The 20,748-nt window shown below is 36.1% G+C and overlaps 1 protein-coding gene across 3 annotated transcripts; it reads left to right on the top strand.

The window, feature by feature from the left end:
* Nucleotides 1-1,846: 1,846 nt before the first annotated feature.
* micall2b (mical-like 2b) lies at nt 1,847-20,390 on the top strand. 3 transcript variants are annotated; one of them, XM_056263563.1, is made up of 17 exons: nt 1,847-2,040; nt 2,808-2,856; nt 6,536-6,677; nt 8,021-8,178; nt 8,443-8,576; nt 9,253-9,690; nt 10,938-11,276; nt 11,496-11,665; nt 12,718-12,766; nt 13,274-13,470; nt 14,248-14,315; nt 14,652-14,769; nt 17,519-17,621; nt 17,718-17,791; nt 18,059-18,173; nt 18,705-18,757; nt 19,876-20,390. In XM_056263563.1, the coding sequence occupies exons 1-17, from the start codon at nt 1,898-1,900 to the stop codon at nt 19,938-19,940; spliced, it is 2,415 nt and encodes an 804-aa protein (XP_056119538.1). In that variant the 5' UTR covers nt 1,847-1,897; the 3' UTR covers nt 19,941-20,390. The 3 variants fall into 3 exon arrangements, with proteins under 3 accessions (XP_056119538.1, XP_056119540.1, XP_056119539.1); XM_056263565.1 differs by having other exon boundaries at nt 8,021-8,169; nt 18,705-18,751; nt 19,876-20,388; XM_056263564.1 differs by having other exon boundaries at nt 8,021-8,169; nt 19,876-20,388.
* The last annotated feature ends 358 nt before the right edge of the window (nt 20,391-20,748 follow it).

Below are 20,748 nucleotides of genomic sequence, written 5' to 3'. Positions count from 1 at the left end.
AGCATATATGGCACTCGTATTGAACTAAGTTTAAGGGAAGCCAGAATGCATATCCATTGACAGAAACATACAGCCTAACTCTGTCTGTCTGTTAGATGCGTATGCATCGTCATGAGATGAACCGCGTTGCAAGTGCGTGCCAAACCGTGGGTGGAGAACGGTACGGTTAGATTTCTTACCGAGAACATTACATACACTGCCGACACACATTTATGTTCAAACACCATGTAAAAGTGAATTTTGCATAATAGGTCACCTTTAAACTCCACCCATGAAGACATAACTTCAGATGGTGAAATCTGTCAAAATGTATTGGTGAAGGTTAATGAAAACCAAAAGTGTTCAACATAACAAATGTGTTATGTATATATTTTTTTTTGGATATCTTCAATTTAGAGGACTTTTTTTTTTAAATGTATACTTTAATGTATACAGTAGTTCCATAAAGTTTCAGTTCCATATAAATCAAATTACCATGACATTACCATCCATACTATTTCTGTAAGGGAAGTCCTTTAAAAATGCTTAACTTAAACTCCACCCATGAAGACGTCAAAATAACTCTTCCCAGGAGTTTCAGGGGTTTCTCAACTTCAGCTGACATGGAACTAACTGACAACTACCCAACTATGATTTGGTCTCTTACTGACATCCATTGGTGAAATAAAGAATGACAACCATTCCAAGTCTTCAAATGTTTTTACACATTCTATATTTGCCTATACGTAGGCTATCTATTCTAAATTCTAGCTATGTTTTATTGTGAAAATGTTTTCACTAAGAGCAAAAACATTGGCACATGTCGATAATTAAATATGAACAAATAGTACGTTTTAAAGTTGGTTTATACCTAAAATGTATACTGTTTATATAATACAAATATTAAAATAGTTAAAGGTCAATCATGTCTAAAGTGCAAGCCTCGATTTGTTACTTCCTTCAGTGTGACTCAGCGAGATTAGACACGTCCAACCACACATACAGAGCACAGCCAAGACACACACCCTGAACATAACCAACACCTGCATATGAACACTGATCTGCAATAATGCACCTAAACAGCTGCACAGCTTTATACAGAAATATAAAGCATGTACACTACCTTGCGCATTGTTTTAAACACAACACAAAGTATTTGGACAATAACAGCACACATTGCAAAAAAAAAAAAACTGAAATTAGAAACAAAATATCAGACAAAGTGGCATTTATTTAAGGAATGATCTGAGGTACACTTTTTCCATAATAAGTTTTTGTGTATGAAATGAGAAAGCAACACATATAGCCTACTGTTCAAAATTAAGTAGCCTATATGGACACTTTCTGGTTGTCAAAGTCTCTTTCAAGGATATCCATCGTTGTAGTCTTTGTATAACATTCTCACCTGGTCACCTGTGAACTTGAGGGGAAATTACTTCATACATACATGCACCAAAAAAAATATCAAAGCATAATTAGTTTGCACTTGGTTTGATGTTTTTTAACTAATAAAATAGTATTCAAAGATTTTCCAATATTACCGTGGCACTTGTCATGGAGCAAGCATGTTTTGGTAGGCTACTTTTTGTAAGTTCTTGCTTGGTACATGAATATGGAAATCATTCAGTTCCATATAAACCAAATTACCATGACATTACCATGTTGTAGGCTACCACACAATTTCTGTAAGGGAAGTCCTTTAAAAACGCTTACCTTAAACTCCACCCATGAAGACGTCATAATAACTCTTCCCAGGAGTTTCAGGGGTTTCTTAACTTCAGCTGACGGTGAAATCACTTGGTGTGGGTGAAAACCAAACGCGTTTAACATTCAGCGTTCATCTCGCTTGTAGGCAGTTTCAGAATCCGTGTTCATTTTAAAGTAGCCTACTAGTCCCGTGTTGAATCGCAGTCGCACCATGTCTGCTGTGAAAGCGCTTCAACAGTGGTGTAAAATCCAGTGTGGAGGATACCGGGACGTGTCGATCACTAACATGACCACATCTTTCCGGGACGGTTTGGCTTTCTGCGCTCTAATTCACAAACACAGACCGGAGTTGATGTAAGTAACATCCCCCACAGAACAAACGCGCGGTTCGGTGCTGCATTGTGCTCAGAAAAGCACAGCTCCTGAACTTTGGACGAACGTTTAAATGCTAAACATTCGACCGTAGAGTTTGTTTACGGTTTATACCTCCTATCAGACTTAAGAATATTTAGAATTGTGGTTCAAAACAAAAGACATGTTGAACTTATGACGAGGGCATAACACTTAAGAACATTTAGAACCTAGGATGGCAAGTAAAAGTTGTAATATGATGAGAACTTTTAGAATTTAGGGTGAAGAAATGTATTCGTGAAAAGATAGGAATTATTTTACCTTAAGTTAAGAACTTTAGAATTTAAGAAGGGAACATTGGTACTTTTAGTAGGCTACCATTATTTAATGTTTAGTCCTTCATGATTTAGAACCAGAACTTTTAGAACTTCCATTACATTTGAACTTAGTACAAGAATAGGCTATTGACTTTTTTAGAATTCCAAATTAGATGTTGGAACTTTTAGAACTTTGGATGACATTAAAACTCCTTTAAAACCCTATTTTACATCTTGTCAAATGGATTGTGTGCTTGAAATACTCAAACTTTGTGTTTACGTCTTGTAACATTCTAGTTGTTTCAAGTGAGTATCTGGCACCCCTTGTTTGTTGACATTGCATTGGTACATGCTTGTGATTTGTGTTTGTATTAGTGTAAGATTCACATTGTTAATATTTGGCATGGGAAATTCCCTTTTCTTTTCACTCATGTTCACTTTTCTCTCTTGCAGAAACTTTGACTCTTTGAGCAAGGAAAATATTTACGAAAACAATAAACGGGTAAGATATTGTTCACTTTATAAAATTATCTTATCAACTTTTATCACTTTTTTTCAGTAATTAATTTCCATTACCACAATATTTTACATTTATGGCATTTATCCAACAAATTCAATTCATTTACATTACCTATTTTTATTTTCTGATATCAAATCCATCTCCACAATAGTTAAAATGACACTTTTCCTCATATGACTAACAGCCCTTCAAAGTGATCATCAGCAATATAAAAAAGCAGATTAACATTTGGTACCATTCGCTCTTAAAAATAAGGGTTCCAAAAGGGGTTTTTGCAGCAATGCCATAGAAGAATCATTTTTGATTTCCCAAAGAACCTTTCAGTGAACAGTTCTTAAAGGGATAGTTCACCCAAAAAAAATAAAATTGTCATCATTTACTCACCCTCAAGTTGTTCCAAACCTGTATGAATTTCTTTTTCTTCTGCTGAACACAAAAGAAGATATTTTGAAGAATATGGGAAACCAAACAGTTTATGGATCCCATTGACTTCCATATTATGGAAATAAATACTATATACTAAGTCAATGGGGTCCATCAACTGTTTGGTTACCGACTTTCTTCAAAGTATCATCTTTTTTGTTCAACAGAAGAAATACATTTATAGAGTTTGGAACAAATTAAGGGTGAGTTAATGATGATAGAATTTACATTTTTGGGTAAACTATTTAAAAGAACCCTTTTCCACAATCAAGAACCTTTATGAAAAAAGTTCATGTTCATGGAACAATCAATGCCAATAAAGAACCTTTGTGTTTTTTTTAAGAGTGTTTGTAGGGTTCTTGGATTGCCTATACAGTTCTTCCAGGTTAAAAAAAGTAATTGATGCATTATAAGTTCTTCAGATCAGTATGTTGGTTTAGGCTTCTTTAAAGCATTCCCACAAACATGTTTTGTGAAATATAAAAATGCTTTGGTTCTTAATGAGAGCAGATCAACAACTTTAATTTTTTTGGGAAATGTCTTCATTCCAAGTAGATCACAACCCCATCATTTTAACAGTTAGTATGTTTCCTAGACCTCTCATGGAGCTCTTTGACCCATATGTGGTTGACCAGGGCTAAGATGTGACAGATTGGATGCATACTCCAGGCTTATTCTTGTGGTTTCTTCTATTTTTGAGGCAGCTGAATCACATGTTGTGCTGTTGTAGACCATTATAAATCATCATCTGCACACACTTGCCTTCCTGTTTCCATTGAAAAAGGAATGCTGTCCAGAATTGTTGTGAAAGAGAGAATACAATAATGAAAGTACTGCAAAAGAAAAGCTAATGAATAGCTTTGTGTGCATGTAAGGAAGACATTCTCTTTCCAAGCAGAACACGTGTGAGAGACAGAGAAAGTGAAAGTGTTAAGATAAGGTAATGCATGGTTTACAGGGTGGAGATTAAGTATAAGGTAAACAGAAACCTGGCACAGACTAAGAGTTCAACGTTTTGTGTCACACATAATGGCGCAAAAGTAATGAAATGTTTTGTCCCCTCTCATTGCTGTGCTGTTTTATAAATAAGGAAAATGTGTATAAAATACACTGTGTACAAAATAAGTCTTAACATTCTCAGCTATTAGATCTGTATTGATTCTCAGTGTTTACATTTAGATTTGTGGTCTTTGAATCGCATTTCCTGCTCTGTGAGTTGTTGAATGAATCTTTACAGAGAAATGCCTCCCCTTATTCCTCTCCATCTAGATTTTTTTCTCCTTTTTTTTTCTCTCCTTGGTCATGTCTGCTCTTGTTTATTTTTGATCTAAGTTTTGTTTTTTTCCCCCCAAAGAAATCCAGGCCAAGTTCACATTTTTGTGTGTGCATAATGGCATGGAGGAATTATAGTTCTTCCTCTGGATGGAAAATCACCACAAATTACCCACTTCTTCCCAACGTTTCATCATTGTGAAATATACATAATATACACTCACCTAAAGGATTATTAGGAACACCTGTTCAATTTCTCAGTAATGCAATTATCTAATCAACCAATCACAGTGCAGTTGCTTCAATGCATAGGGTGTGGTCCTGGTCAAGACAATCTCCTGAACTCCAAACTGAATGTCAGAATGGGAAAGAAAGGTGAATTAAGCCATTTTTAGTGTGGCATGGTTGTTGGTGCCAGACTGCCGGTCTGAGTATTTCACAATCTGCTCAGTTACTGGGATTGTCACGCACAACCATTTCTAGGGTTTACAAAGAATGGTGTGAAAAGGGAAAAACATCCAGTATGCGGCAGTCCTGCGGGCGAAAATGCCTTGTTGATGCTAGAGGTCAGAGGAGAATGGGCCGACTGATTCAAGCTGATAGAAGAGCAACTTTGACTGAAATAACCACTCGTTACGACCGAGGTATGCAGCAAAGCATTTGTGAAGCCACAACACACACAACCTTGAGGCGGATGGGCTGCAACAGCAGAAGACCCCACCGGGTACCACTCATCTCCACTACAAATAGGAAAAAGAGGCTACAATTTGCAAGAGCTCACCAAAATTGGACAGTTGAAGACTGGAAAAATGTTGCCTGGTCTGATGAGTCTCGATTTCTGTTGAGACATTCAGACGGTAGAGTCAGAATTTGGCGTAAACAGAATGAGAACATGGATCCATCATGCCTTGTTACCACTGTGCAGGCTGGTGGTGGTGGTGTAATGGTGTGGGGGATGTTTTCTTGGCACACTTTAGGCCCCTTAGTGCCAATTGGGCATCGTTTAAATGCCACGGCCTACCTGAGCATTGTTTCTGACCATGTTCATCCCTTCATGGCCACCATGTACCCATCCTCTGATGGCTACTTCCAGCAGGATAATGCACCATGTCACAAAGCTCGAATCATTTCAAATTGGTTTCTTGAACATGACAATGAGTTCACTGGACTAAAATGGCCCCCACAGTCACCAGATCTCAACCCAATAGACTAGAGCATCTTTGGGATTTGGTGGAACGGGAGCTTCGTGCCCTGGATGTGCATCCCACAAATCTCCATCAACTGCAAGATGCTATCCTCTCAATATGTGCCAGCATTTCTAAAGAATGCTTTCAGCACCTTGTTGAATCAATGCCACGTAGAATTAAGGCAGTTCTGAAGGCGAAAGGGGGTCAAACACAGTATTAGTATGGTGTTCCTAATAATCCTTTAGGTGAGTGTATGTGTCAAAGTTGATCTGGTGACATTCGCACCGTTATAAATAGTATAACACTGATCAAACATTCCACAGAGTTCAACTTGTTCAAAACATCCTAAGTTGTAATAGCTAATGTCAATCAATATGTTCTGTGTAAGAGCTGATAAAAGCAGAAATATAGTTGTTTAATTTGTAAAAAATAAAATTATTTAATTGTAATATTATTGTCTAGTTCCCCTTGTATATTCTATAAGTTAATATTCATCAACACATTGCATTTAATTATGTTTTTTCCCTTTTGCAGCCTGCAGATATCAAGATATGTTAAAATTTGGAATGATTTTTGCACAGGTCTAGCACTTGATAATAGGGGTATATTAATTTATAAACACTTTCAATAGGAAATCCTCTAATTGTTCTGCTACACATATGTTCCAGCAATAATGTCCACACACACACACACACACACACTGAGACATCCTTAGTGCTGAGAGTTAAATCCCACTTGTGAAAAGCTTACTCCTCACATTATTTAATTTTTTTTACCAGGCTTTCGAGGTGGCAGAGAATGAGTTGGGTATACCTGCCCTGCTGGATGCCGAAGACATGGTGGCTCTAAAAGTGCCTGATCGACTCAGCATTCTGACCTATGTGTCCCAGTACTACAACTATTTCCATGGACGTTCTCCCAGTAAGAAATGCGTGCGCACAATGAACATTATTTTTCACATATTTTATATTGTTGCGGCACCTCTCTTCCCAGTCTGTCAGTAACACTCTGTGATGAGATTCTCAAAAGCATTGTGAGCTAAGTTGATCGTTGAGAGCTTTGGTGGAAATGGTTCTACAATCTACTTAGGCTTATGATGTTTTGTGGAATCGCAGTCCAGTTTAGTTCCTGTCTTTATGAAGCCCCTAATTCCAAAAAGCGCAATGTGCTCTGATTGGTCAGCTGGAGCAGTGTGTTGTTAGCCTGACTTCGTCATACTCATATTCTAGTCAGAATGTGAGTCTGATACTGCTTCATAGGGCTTTGATTATGAGGCGTGTCTTAACCGAACCAGGAAAAAAAAAAACCTCTGCACTCAATTGGATAGACCTACAACCAATGAGAGCAACGCAGTAAGTCAACTACTTTGCAAAGCACAACTGTTGTCAACTACAGAACTCAAATGCACGCACGCTGGAAGAAGTAAAATAACGAGTGTTGCTTCTTTTACTTGGCCCTCTATGAGTGCGACCAAAGGAGAAACCACAACGACCACAGGGTTTTCATTGCGTCCCATCTTCTTAGTTACCATCGAAGCCAGCTGATAAATTAAACTTTTGCCGAATCCCATAGGAAGGACGGCGAACACATCTTTCCGATCGACAAATGCCTTGATTGCAGTTCTATGTTCGTCTTTTAAAATGAATGCGCTGTCGATTTCTTTTACAACGGACGCGATAGCGGAATCTCTACATCTCAGTTATCCAGCGGCAGTCAACTCTGAGGGAAACCAGTTCAACCCAAGCGCTCTTTGATAACGTGATGATTACGTCCCTGCAGATCATCTGTCCATCATCGTATAAAGCCCGCCCTGGCAATTTGATTGGCCCGACGATTTCTGAACCGATCATAATTACTCCTCAATGGAGCGAGTCCAGACCGAACTTCCCGATCAAAAAATGTTGTGGGCGGGGTTCAGGCTGGCATCCAGGCTAGTGTGTTGTGATTGGTTAAAAAAAAAAAAAAAAATAACCGCGAGTTTAAACATGCTATGAACGCAACTCAACCAGGAAAACTTAAGACTACAATCAAGGCGTTTCAGGGAGTTCAGAAACAGTGCAATCTTATATAGAGAATAACTCTCTGGAGTGACTCTGAGCTTTGTAGCTTTGCAGACCTTTTTTTTAATGCTCAAACAGCAACATTGCACCCTAAAGCATAATAGGCACAAAAAAGCACAATAGGTCCTTGATCTTTAAAAAACTTGTTTAGCATGTGGTCATTTTTTTAGCATTGCTAAAACATTTCACTCTTTGGATGTGCAGTTGGAGGTATGGCTGGGATTAAAAGACCAGCCGAAGAGTCTAATGAAGCGCCATCTGAGAAGAAGAACCAACCCGTCACAGCTAAAGTTTTCGCTTCACCTAAACCAGCCACAGAAAATAAGACGCCGAAACCGGTGAACGAAAATAAGGTACAATATGTCATTTATCTGAGATTTGTCACCTCATATAGGAACTTTAAATTGTTTGACAGTTCTGTATTTTTGGTCAAGTGTGTGTGTGTAATGAGGGCACATGAGCAATTTAACCCTGCCGTTGTCTTTTATTACTGAGATGTTACTTTATTTTGAGATGACTAATGTAAATATTGTTTTGCACATAATTATTGATTATTTGATTAACTGATAAAACCCCTATTGAGGTGTTTGCACAGTGACTAATTGATCTTTTTTTGTCATTTCCAGAGAGAAGTTTTGGCTGAACGTGCAAATAAATCATCAGGATCTCTGAGCAGCAGCTGTACTGTTTGTAACCAACATGTTCACCTTGTGCAGCGCCACCTAGTAGATGGGAAACTGTACCACAGGAACTGCTTTAAGTAAGTCACTTCTGTTTTTTTGCAAATGGATCCACTCCACATGACTAGTGAATCATGTTTGAATTGTCATCGCAATCATTTAATGTGTGCAATGTTATGTGGGGAGTGTTTTTTGAAATAGCTGCTTTTCAATTTTGCTTTAATTGTTCTGTTCTTCAACTATCATAGTTCTTTTTTTTGTCACCTGATCATTTAGTATGCATGACTAAAAGGGAGTGAAGATAAATATCTGTTGGACTAATATACTATAAATTAATCATTCACCTCCTGATGTCTTGGAAAGCATTTACAATTGTTTTGTTTTTTCATGATCAGATAGCTATCCAATGCATACCTTTTAGACCTTTTTTTTCAACAATACAATATTTATTATAAAGGACATTTAAAAACAACTGAGGTTGACAGAATTGCTGTACAATAAAAGCATACAAACCAAACAAACATAAGATGTACACAAATAGGCAGAGAAGATTCAAGGAAGGTTAAAAGCTGATGAAAATAGGTGAGTTTTAAGTCGAGTTTTAAAAATCGAAATAGAAGGGGCAGTTCTAATATGAATCGGGAGACTGTTCCGGAGTTTGGGACTGGCAATTGCAAATGCACGCTTTCCTCTGTGCTTAAGTCTGGATTGGTTTTTCCTAAGTGTTTTGTTTATTTCAACCTTTCTTTTCAACAGATGCAGAGAGTGTTCCACTATTCTTCTCTCTGGCACCTATAAGCCTGGAAAAGAACCTGGCACTTTCATCTGCAAGACGCACACAAGCACAGAGAAGCCTCTAACAGCGCCAACCACACACATCACAGTGCCTCCACCGAAGACGCAGTCTACCTTTATAACCAAGACTGTCCAGAATGCATCAGGTGGAGGTACTGGAAAATCTGGTTTAACACCTAACGCATCTAAACCGGATTGGCTGGCCAATAAAAGTGACCGTACACCCACCCGTGGGTTAGTTGTCACACCTACTCCAGCAGTTCAGCTCAAGCCAGTGCCAAAACCAACTCCAACACCAGAGACAACAACTGTGAAAACCTCTTTTAACCCCAAAACACCCTCGGAGCCTCTTAAAGCTGTAAGCAACAGTGTACAGACGAACCAAGAAGCCAGAAAGAGGTGAATGTCTTTCGGTTCGGTATTTCGACAATTCATTTGTGATATATATGTTATATTTGGGATAAAAGATAGTTTGTGACCAATACTGACTAATAGTGTAAGTGTGTTTCTCTTGCATTTCGGATCAGTGTTGTTAATGTAAAATTAAACTATTAAAAATTAGTTTTCGGTTTGAAATAAAGCTGAAATAAATGTATAAATATTAGATGAAAAACTTAAATGAAAATATAAATGTTGCCTTTTAGGTTTAAGTTAAAGTACCAAAATGCCTTATTAAAACTGAAATAAAAATAAATGAAAGCTATATGGAATTAAAAAAAAGATAAAATGGATAAAAATCACTAAAGGCATAAGAAAATTACTATAATTTTAGCCAAACTGAAAATATAGTTCTATAAAAGTACTATAATAGTGCTAAATTTCAATTTCATCAGTTTTGTTAAGAATTTATTGTATATCAGATTGTTGGATTGTATTTCAAAGATTGTATTTAGGGATGCATGATATCTCAGTATCATGTCTGCTAATATTACAACTTTAAATTTATTAGTATCAATCAGAACTAGTCATACAGTATATTGGATATTTAATTGTGCATGCTCTTTTCCCCAATTTTTACATTTTAGATTTCCCTTTACTGTCATCTACCGTTGTGATGCCTAAACTCACTTAAGCATTTAAGGGCCGTTTAAATGACACCGTTTTCAACTATAAACGTAAAACGCTTCATGCGATCTGGCTGTTCATTTACATGACAATGGAGATTTGGAGCCTGAAAATGCGAACTTTCAAAAACGAGTTTCAAAGAGCAAGTTTTTGAAAATGATACCGTTATCGTCTCCGTGTAAACTACAAAAACGTGATCTTGTTTAAATGGTGATGTCATGCACATGCGTATTGCGTGTTCAGTCTATAAAGCGTGTAGTGTTTCTTCACAATGTGACATCGCCAACTATTGGCCTGGCATGAATAACACAGCATTTTTAGTCATTTTCATGGATCCATGTGAATGTGGATCGTTTTGACAGCGTTGTCTTCTGTACGCTAAACGTTTCAAAACCTCGAAGGGGAATGTCATGCATTGACCCTTAAGCCTATTGATTTTAGTTTTTTGCGTTTTTTATTATTTATTTTTTAGACAATTTTATTTTAATGCTGCCAATTTATTGGTTATCGACCATAACTTGACAATGTTCAGCTTATTGTACTGACCAGAACATTAATATTTTTTTCCTTTTCTTTGTTAGATTCTTTGAGCCTAGCAGTACTGTGCCTGAAAGTAAGAGCACCCCATCATACACCTCAACTACACCTGTGAGTACAGTAAGTGTTACTCCTACAACAGTGAGTACAGTAAGTGTTACTCCTACAACAGAGAGTACAACGCCTAGAGTCACTGCAGGAGCTGGAGCAGGTAAAAAAAGAGTCCTGCTACGGGTGGGAGACTGGGCAAAAACACAGGACACAGAAAAAGAGAAGGAGAATGAAAAGGAGAAAGCCAAGGTTGTGATCGGAAAGATGGTGACGGTGGGAAAAAATAATAACAGCTTGTCTCCGAGTCCAGCTGGGCTGAAAGCAAGCAGCAGGTGAGCTACATTCACCTATATAAAGCACATTACATACTTGGCCTTTATTTGATCAAATATTTTCATAGGGTGGAAGTATACATGGGTCATAAAACAGAATTTTAGCCTCTATGTACTCAAGCCTGTTGAGTATTGTTTAAATCCATCTTGAAGTGTTTGTTGACGTGTTAGTGTAGGCACATCCATTAACACGTTCTCGTCACACTTTGGTTTCCATAGTAATGTTTCCCCTGTGGAATCGGGTGCTAAAGGCCCCTTTGGTAGGGTGCGTCTCAAAGCACTGGATACCGATGTGAAACCTGCTGCCCCCGCTGCTACTGCACCATCCTGGATCAAAGATAATAAAACCTTATCCAGGCCTGTGAGCACGCTGGCGTCCGAGAGCAAGGGTGAGGAAGACTAACTCACCTATACAACTGTCACTTCATGCATTGATCATTTGCATAGCTTGGTCTTATTGGTCCTCACTTTACAGTGACTTTAAAATAGGATTTTTTTCAAAATCAGGTTTTTGATCATCACATTTCTGTCAAACAAATAGTCCCTGAAATAAGGAGGAAAAGCACCCCCTCTGTGTTAATTTATTTATTTATTATGGTTTTATTAAATATTTTATTGTAATAATATAAAATGGAAATATCATGTCACGTTTCCATTTCAGGTTTATAAGATTTTGAGGTATAAAATAAACTATTGTTAAAGTTCTTTTTACACCTTTAAAAAGTGAAAGAGCATGTATTTTAAAAATGAGCAAAAGAAAGTTATAGTTATTATACTTGTGTAATGTGATTTATCCAGGCAGGATATGTTCCTACATCAGCTTCCATGTTGGAATTCCTTCCTTCTTAGAATAACATTCTAATCAATCAAAGTGACAGTGTAGCCATTTATAGATTTACTAAAGGTTTCTTTTTCAAATAAACTGTCTATTCATCAAAAAATGCATATCTTGGTTTCCACAAGATATTAAGCAGCTCAACTGTTTTTAACATTGATGATGAATAATAAGAAATGTTTCTTGAGCAGCAAATCAGCATATTAGAATGATTTCTGAAGGATCATGTGACACTGAAGACTGGAGGAATGATGCTGAAAATTCAAATGCATAAAAATGGAAACAAATTAGAGAATATATTTGTAATAGACTTTGTGTAACATTATAAATGTCTTTACTGTCAATTTTGATCAATTAAATCCTTTCTCTAATAAAAGTATTAATTTCTTCTTTTTTTTTTAAAAAAAAGTGTTGTTTGCCAAAAATCTGATTTGATTACCTGATGCGAATGTTAATCTAAGACCAACAAGGAAGCTGATGTAGGAACATATCCTGCCTGGATAAATCACAGCTGTAGCTTTCTTTTTCCATTTTTAAAATATCTGACCAGTGACCTTTTGAAGGTGTAAAAAAGAAAATGTAAACTTTACAAATCCTTCATTTCAGACAATGATACAGCTCCATCTGGCTGGAGGTCCATGCTCAAGCCTGTGAAGTAAGTTTGCTCATTTCTGTCGTCTCTCCAAATGAAACCAGCTTCTGACCTTTTTACTAATACTGTCTTGTTCTTTAGTGTGGAATGAATTTATGAATCATTTTGTCATGTTCTTTCTCAGTAAAATCATTTATTATCTTCTCTATATGATTTCCCTAACCAAATCATCTTGCTCTTTATTGATTAACCGCTTCGTTCTCCAGAAGGTCTGTCCCTCCCACTTCTTCACAATCTATTGTGATTGGTTTTCTTCATGGGCATGTAAAACTGCTGCGCCCAGTAAGACCAGCAGTGGGTCGTATCTGAAAGTTCCCAGAGCGATAGAGCTCAGTGCACATGCACTTCCCCCTTGAAGATCTTTCACCTGTAAATACCCCCTTTAAATTCCTGCCCCAAACTTTCACCCGTCAGAGGTGAGAGAAGCGATGCTAAACATTTAGTGGCTGAGAAACACAGCAGAAAAGTTTAATATCTTTCTCGTGTTTCCTGTTTTTTTTTTTTTTTTAGAACTCCTCCCAGTAATATAGAAAGCACCGGCTCACCCTCCAAGAGGCCAGAAGTAGCAGCGGCTTCTCCACGGACATCAGGTCTGGGAATCACCACAGCATCCATTCCTGCTCCCTCTACCACCAGCATCTCCATCAGCATCAGCTCCCCAAAAGGGCCCTCACCTAGCCCGATGAACAACAGCCCTAAAGCTAGTGGTAAGGCCTTAGGAAACGTTGAGGAAATGGAATATTTCTTTATTCAAGAGGTCACATAAGAACGAGTACTTGCTCTGGCAAAAATGTTCTGGCAAAGATTTACCAGTCAAAAGTTTGAAAACAAAAGAAAATCGATCTATCCATAGCAAAGCAATGAATGTATGCATAAATACAACGATCGAGATAAAATACTTTCTCTGAAAACCAGTGTTTTCCCTATTATTTTTTATATACTATTCTAGAATTTAATATTTGGAATTAGCCCTTTTTATGTTTTCATTTGAAAGTTTAGTAAGTAATCTTGTTATGGGATTTTGTCATTGTCATTTATTTTCCTTTTAATTTTTTGTGTTTTAGTCATTTTAGTACTTTTTTTAATCTTTATTACAATCACACATTAACAATAACACTACTGAAAACTAGTACAATTTTGCTTATCAGGTAAATATATATTGTGAAACATGATCAAGATACTGATTTAAGGATATTTTTGCAGTGTATGGAAACCATATATTTACATATCAGGATATACACATAGTCCTTCAAAGTTATTTAAAAGAATATCAACTTAAATGCATTTTTTGTCCAAAATCCAAGGTAATACCATCATACTTTTTTGTAAGGATGCCAGATACAGCCAAACTTGCTCTAAAATGTTAACATTAATATTAATTGCATTAACATGAATAGGGGAGCACTGCATGCAGTACTTTTTTTTTTTTTTTACTGGTTTCTCTGTTCATCCGTCTGTTGTTTCTCTCTCTGTCTGTCTTCCAGACTCCAGCAGTGGCAGCAGTGTTTCTCCGGTTAATCCCTCAGGGACTGAAACTCACAAATCACACAAGGTGTGTGTCAAAACAATAATTACATGTGTTATCTGGTCCTGTGCATTTCTGTCTGCACTGATGTGAGTGAGTGTTGAGGGATTATTTTGTCAAGGGGCCTATTTAGACTGTTTTGGAGAGTCAAAGGGACCCTTTGGGGCACAGTTATCTTTGAATAGGCTACTACAATCAAAATAGAGTGACTTCATAGTAAACCCAGGCTTTTGAAGCATCTATTCAGTTCCTCAGATAGACTATACAGATCCTTAGTGGTTTATTTATTCCTTTCAATGCTTTTTTTTAGAGTAATATGTGCAAAAGTTCCCATTTGACATATTGTGTGTCTGTTTGCTTTAGCCGGGTTACATTCCGAAAGAAGACATTCAGAAAGAGCTGAAAGAAATTGAGATGAATATGAACGAGTTGCAGAAAAGAGGAGTAGACCTGGAAAAACAACTCAGACAGAGTGATGAGGGTCTGTACAAAAATACACACACTCAAAACGGCTCACCTTTTACAGTTGATCAAATAAAATGATGGGATACATAGACTCGCATGACAAACAAAGAATTATTGGTAACACTTCACAATAAGGTTCATTAGTTAACTACATTAGTTAACATTAACTAAGAATAAACAATACTACTTCAGCATTTGTTAATCTTTGTTAATGTTAATTTCAACATTTACTAATACTTTATTAAAATCTTGTTAACATTAGTTAATGCACTGTGAACTAACATGAACAAACAATGAACAGCTGTATTTGTATTAACTAACTTTAACAAAGATTAACAAAAACAGTAACAAATGTATTGCTCATGGTTAGTTCATGTTAGTTAATACATTAACTAATGTTTAATAAATTAACCTTATTGTAAACTGTTACTGAATTATTTTACTGACAAAAGGCTAGATCCACTTCTCAGTATAATAATTCTTCCTGTGTCACATTATTTTGCAAAGTAAAGATGCATATTATGAATTAAGTTTACAAACTTTTCACATTCTATATAAAAAAAAATATATATATAATATATATATATATATATTAGGGCTTTCAAATGATTAATCGTGATTAATCACATCCAAAATAAAAGTTTTTGTTTACATAATATATGTGGGTGCACTGTGTATAATTATTTTATATATATAAATACACACACATGCTTGTATATATTTAAGAAATATTTTCATGTATATACTGTATATAGATTTATATATAATTTATATTATATATAAATATAAATATTTTATATATAAATAATATTTTTTTCTTAAATATAGATGCATGTGTGTGTATTTATATATATATATATATATATATACAAAATAATTATACACAGTGCACCCACATATATTATGTAAACACAAACTTTTATTTTGGATGTGATTAATCGTGATTAATCATTTGACAGCCCTAATATATATATATATATATATATATATATATATGTGTGTGTATGTACTGTATATGTGTATGTATATATTAATTAGTTGGCATGAAATGGAAGTTGCGATCGTATTTTCTTCCCTGTTGTGACGTATACACCAGTGAAACGGCTTCTGTAGGGCGGGACTTAATTTTGTTTGAGAATTGATTAGATTATTTGTCATTTGCATACTTTTCACAGACTGTGGTGATGCATTTCCACAGTTATCAACATTGCGATTATAGTAAAGTTTTTCATATTTAAAAAAATTAAACACATTTGTAACGCTATATATTGTTATATTACCTTGTCGGTAAATGACAGAAAACAAATGACCACTGCTGCGAGGGTGTTAATACAACGACGGAGGGTGTGAAGGCAAATTTGACATTTTTCTCTCTTCTGACCAACGTAATCGATCTCTTTTTTTTCTCTCTCTCTCTTTTGGAAAGTTCTGGAAACTCTTATCAGATTTTTTCTTTTGCTATTGGAGCAAATGTAAAAAAAATATATATATATTTGCTGTCGTCTCCCGTTCGCCACTGTAGACGTTTACCCAACTATGACGACTACCGCTTCTGAGACCCCCGGAAATGTGAAAAGGGTCCATTGCTGTGATGTCATTTGAGTGACAGGTTGTCCCGCCCTCGCGTCAGTAAACGCATCATTAGAGAAGAGACGTCGTTGCAAGAGGGAGGGGAAGTTATTTTGATTGAAGATTGAGGGAAAATTAATTTTTAAAAACTGTGTACGGACAAATCATTTATAATAATACTGTAACTGCAATATTCAATGGTAATAAAAAAAGACTTGTCAATTTAGAATTTCATGGTGACTTAAAGGGATACTCCACTTTTTTGGGAAATAGGCTCATTTTACAACTCCCCCAGAGTTAAACTGTTGAGTTTTACCGTTTTTGAATCCATTCAGCCGATCTCCGGTTCTGGCGGTACCACTTTTAGCATAGCATAGCATACATCATTGGAGTGGACAAGACCATTAGCATTTCTAAAAAAAAAACTTCAAGACATATTGTGTGTCTCAAGAAACTTCACAAGAAACTTCACTGCCGTACCATGAGTGCAGCAGGCGTAATGATATGACGCAGCGCCTGAAAATAGGCCACCTTCCGTCAACACAACGGAACTATTTTCAGGCGCTGCGTCATATCATTACGCCTGCTGCACTCATGGTACGGCAGTGAAGTTTCTTGATTATTACGCAGGAATGAGAGTATAGTTCCTAGCCATATCAGCCTAGAAAATCGCAACTTTACATTTTCCGTCGGTCTTAGTGCACGATGTAACTACAGAAGAGTCAAGTTTTAAATAGGAAAAATATCGAAACTCTTTGGTCATTTTTTTTTTTAGAAATGCTAATGGTCTTGTCCACTCCAATGATGTATGCTAAGCTATGCTAAAAGTGGTACCGCCAGAACCGGAGATCGGCTGAATGGATTCAAAAACGGTAAAACTCAACAGTTTAACTCTGGGGGAGTTGTAAAATGAGCCTATTTCCCAAAAAAGTGGAGTATCCCTTTAAGTCCCTTAAACTCTTTTTTTTTTTTTTAATGCCTAAATGAAAGTGTTGATTCATCCTTACTGTGAACTAATGAATTACGAATAGATGATCAATGTTTTGGTGGTCTAAGCATTATTTAAACACGCTTAATAAAACATAACCATTCAGAGACTGATGTTGTCCTCTGGTGCTCCAGCAGGTGGAGACAAATATTACAAATGCAGATTCTCAGCTCTTTAACTTTGCTTGCATTTCTTTCTTTTTTTTCAGAAGGAGAAGAGGACACAGTAATGAATGACTTAATGGTGGACTGGTTTACCCTCATCAGAAACAAACAGGTCTACATGAGACGCGAATCCGAGCTTGTGTACATGTATGTGCAAACTGTTGAACGCTGATAGTGAATATCCTGTATTTCTGAATGCTCTGTTTATTAAACAGTTATTATCTGTGATTTGTGTTATAATAGTGCCAAGACGCAGGATCTAGAAGAAGAACAGCCCAGTGTTGAGGCCGAGCTCAGGAGACTGATGGACACACCAGGTTGGTACAACACTGGAAAAAAGTCTTAGCATTATACAAACAAAATATTAAACCAAGTGGATGATGTTATTGCATTCATACTTTTTGGGGTCACTGCATCTCAGGATGCTGATGAAGCTTTGTGTAGACTAGACTATTGTAGTCAACACAAACAACTAACTGCTTGATTTGGTCTTATTCAATAGGTCTACTTTGTTTAAAGGCTTAAGTGCTTCACATTCGAAGTAAAATCTAATCTAGCAATAAAATAATTTTTGTATCCTGTAGAGAAACTGAAGACCTACCACGAGCGTAAACGAGAGGAAGAGCTGATGGCCAAACTTGTGGAGATAGTTAATGACCGGAACGCCATATTAGAGGGGTTGGATGAAGACAGACTGAGGTGTGCAGGAAGAAACATATCATATCAGTCTATCTCATATATCATATCTATTTCATATCATATATATAAATCTCAAATATACACACATATATACAGTGTGTATATATATATATATATATATATATATATATATACAGACATACATATATCATATCATATATTGCTTAATCTTACCTAATCTTATTTTATTGCATAATGTCGCATAAATAAAGAAAATTAATTCTATTTTATTCAGTGGTATTAAAGTTATTTGGTATTTAATTTGGTTTGGATTGGAATGCTATTGGGTTTTTGGATATTTTTCCTACATAGATCATTGGTTACATCAGCAGAAGAGTTTAAAATGACTACTTTTTAAAAATTGTTTTATAAAATGCACAATATGGCCAGGTACACTTCATTAAAATAAGTAATTTGTTTGTTTGTTTGTATGTATTTAAATATTCTTTATATTTATCCAGAACACTATTGCATATCTAAACCCTTTACATAATGTGACATTTGTGGCTCTTTTTACACTTACATCCACAGGGAGGAAGAGGAGGATGAGGAGCTGAATAAGATGATGCAGAATCTTGGTACCGGTAAGTATTATTATGTAGCATCAAACCCTGAGAATAAAAAAGTTTTTCCCCATAGGCCTTTTGAAAAAGATGGAGCAAAATAAGCAAATATTTAACGTTTATCAATAAATAATATTTGAAGGACTTTAACATAAATTGCCACACATTTCCCCTACTTTACTTGTTCAATAGATTAGATTATATTTCCCTAGCTAGAAAAATGATTACTGTGCACCAGCTGGCTCCAATTTTAAAGAGGCAGAAATTTGCAGCCAACTCTATTTATTATAGTCCATTCTGTTAGATGATTCAAAATGAACATCCCTTCCTGTTTGCACATAATAAGAGGCTGGCAACAGAGAGGCAATTGTTTATTGTCACCATTTGTTCAATGATGGCACAGAGGATTATTATCGGTAATGTTTAGTGTCTGATTCTAGTCAACATAACAATATAAACGGATATATTTAGTTTGTACTTGTAAACCCTTTTAGTAAAGCTGACTGCACAAGAGATTTACTCAAGGGCAACATTCTCATTTAAAGGCATTGGTATCTGGTGTGTTAAATATGGAAAGCTTGGAAAGTTTTCTGATTAAAAAAACATGCATTCATTTCACAATATTGTTTGCACTTTTAACCCAGCATTTCAGTTTTTTTTAGCTTCTATCACTGATGCTAAAACTAAAGTTTTCTATTTGGAATAACTAGCACCTGTTCAACTCTCTGCCCACCAACTCAAATGCTATGAATCTTGGGAGTAATTACTCCGTGCATGTTTATATATTCCATATTTTGAAAGGCCAAACAGGAAAAGTAATGCTACCAATTTTGATTTAATGATCACTAATGGAAACCATAGGTATCTAGCTTTGGCTAATGATCTGCCTGCATTTTCAATGCTAAAACGAGTTATTATAAAATGTATAATTTACCAACCCAATTAAACCAATGCATAAATGTGGGCAAAAGTCATAACCATTTGCAATTCATGACATAAAAACGGTCTGAAAGCCCTGGAAGCTGTTACTGATGTTCTGTGGAACCAAATGAGACTGTGGTCACCATTAGTAAATGACCTCTTGAAATGAACTTTATGTACCTTGCAGTTAAGTATGGGTTGTGCTCTACCATTTGCAGATGTGAAGAAAGAAAAAGTCAAGAGAAAATCTTCCATATCCCGATGGTTTAGCATAAAAAAGTAAACGGGCGTCTGCTGATGACTGATCCTCATGGATGGTGTGTGTGTGTGTGTTTAGTCTCAGACAGAATGTTTCTGCTGCAGTTTGAGGTCAGATGACAAAATCTAAATTGCAGTTACACAGACTTTAACAAATGGTATTTTTGTGAAATCACATCATTATGTATTGTCACACTGGGTTTTTTCTCTCCACATACTTTTGCACATTTTTCATCTGTCTCCTCATCTCCTGTCTTTGTGGGTGTGATATGTTCATTTTGTTAGCAAACGTTTTGCACTTGAATCCTCTGAATAATGGAGATTGAATCTCTCATTCAGTGTTTCATTAGGGAATTAAACGGTGTTGAGAGAAAGGAAGTCTTTATGTCATATTGATTCATATTGGATCAAAGCTGAAATGGACAGGTATGGTCCGACTGTACTATATTCACACTCTGATGCTTTTTTTTTTTTTTTAAACGTATTTTTAGTTAAGAACATAATTTCTTTCCTATTTGAATCATTTTAATGGTGTTATCCTGACACACTTATACTGTCTCAGCAGCAGGGGGCAGACAGTGACTGATTTCAGCGATAAGACACTGTTTGCCATCTAATTTCTCAACACACTGTAAGAGCACTGATTTAAAGGGGTCTTTTAAGCAATTATTTAGGATTGTTCATTTTAAGAGTCTGTAATGTTGCTACGGAACTAGGATTATGCTTTTAACCACTGCCCAGGTAGCTTTTTATTGATTGTTATTTATTCTTCATTTCCATAAATATGAATTGTCTGCGTGATCTGCACTTTTTGTTTCCTTTCTCTTTTTGCT

This window comes from Rhinichthys klamathensis, unplaced genomic scaffold (assembly GCF_029890125.1).
Source record: "Rhinichthys klamathensis goyatoka isolate OS25496 unplaced genomic scaffold, OSU_Roscu_1.1 h1tg000208l_1, whole genome shotgun sequence".
Taxonomy (NCBI): domain Eukaryota; kingdom Metazoa; phylum Chordata; class Actinopteri; order Cypriniformes; family Leuciscidae; genus Rhinichthys; species Rhinichthys klamathensis.
Note: the sequence above shows the minus strand (reverse complement) of the source record. Positions and strands in the feature narration are given on the sequence as shown.

Excerpts from the sequence above, each read along its gene's own strand:
- micall2b (XM_056263563.1), top strand. The coding sequence starts at position 1,898 with ATGTCTGCTGTGAAAGCGCTTCAACAGTGGTGTAAAATCCAGTGTGGA. Across the intron at positions 8,577-9,252 it reads TACCACAGGAACTGCTTTAA|ATGCAGAGAGTGTTCCACTA; the intron begins GTAAGTCACTTC and ends TCTTTTCAACAG. Across the intron at positions 14,316-14,651 it reads AAACTCACAAATCACACAAG|CCGGGTTACATTCCGAAAGA; the intron begins GTGTGTGTCAAA and ends TGTTTGCTTTAG.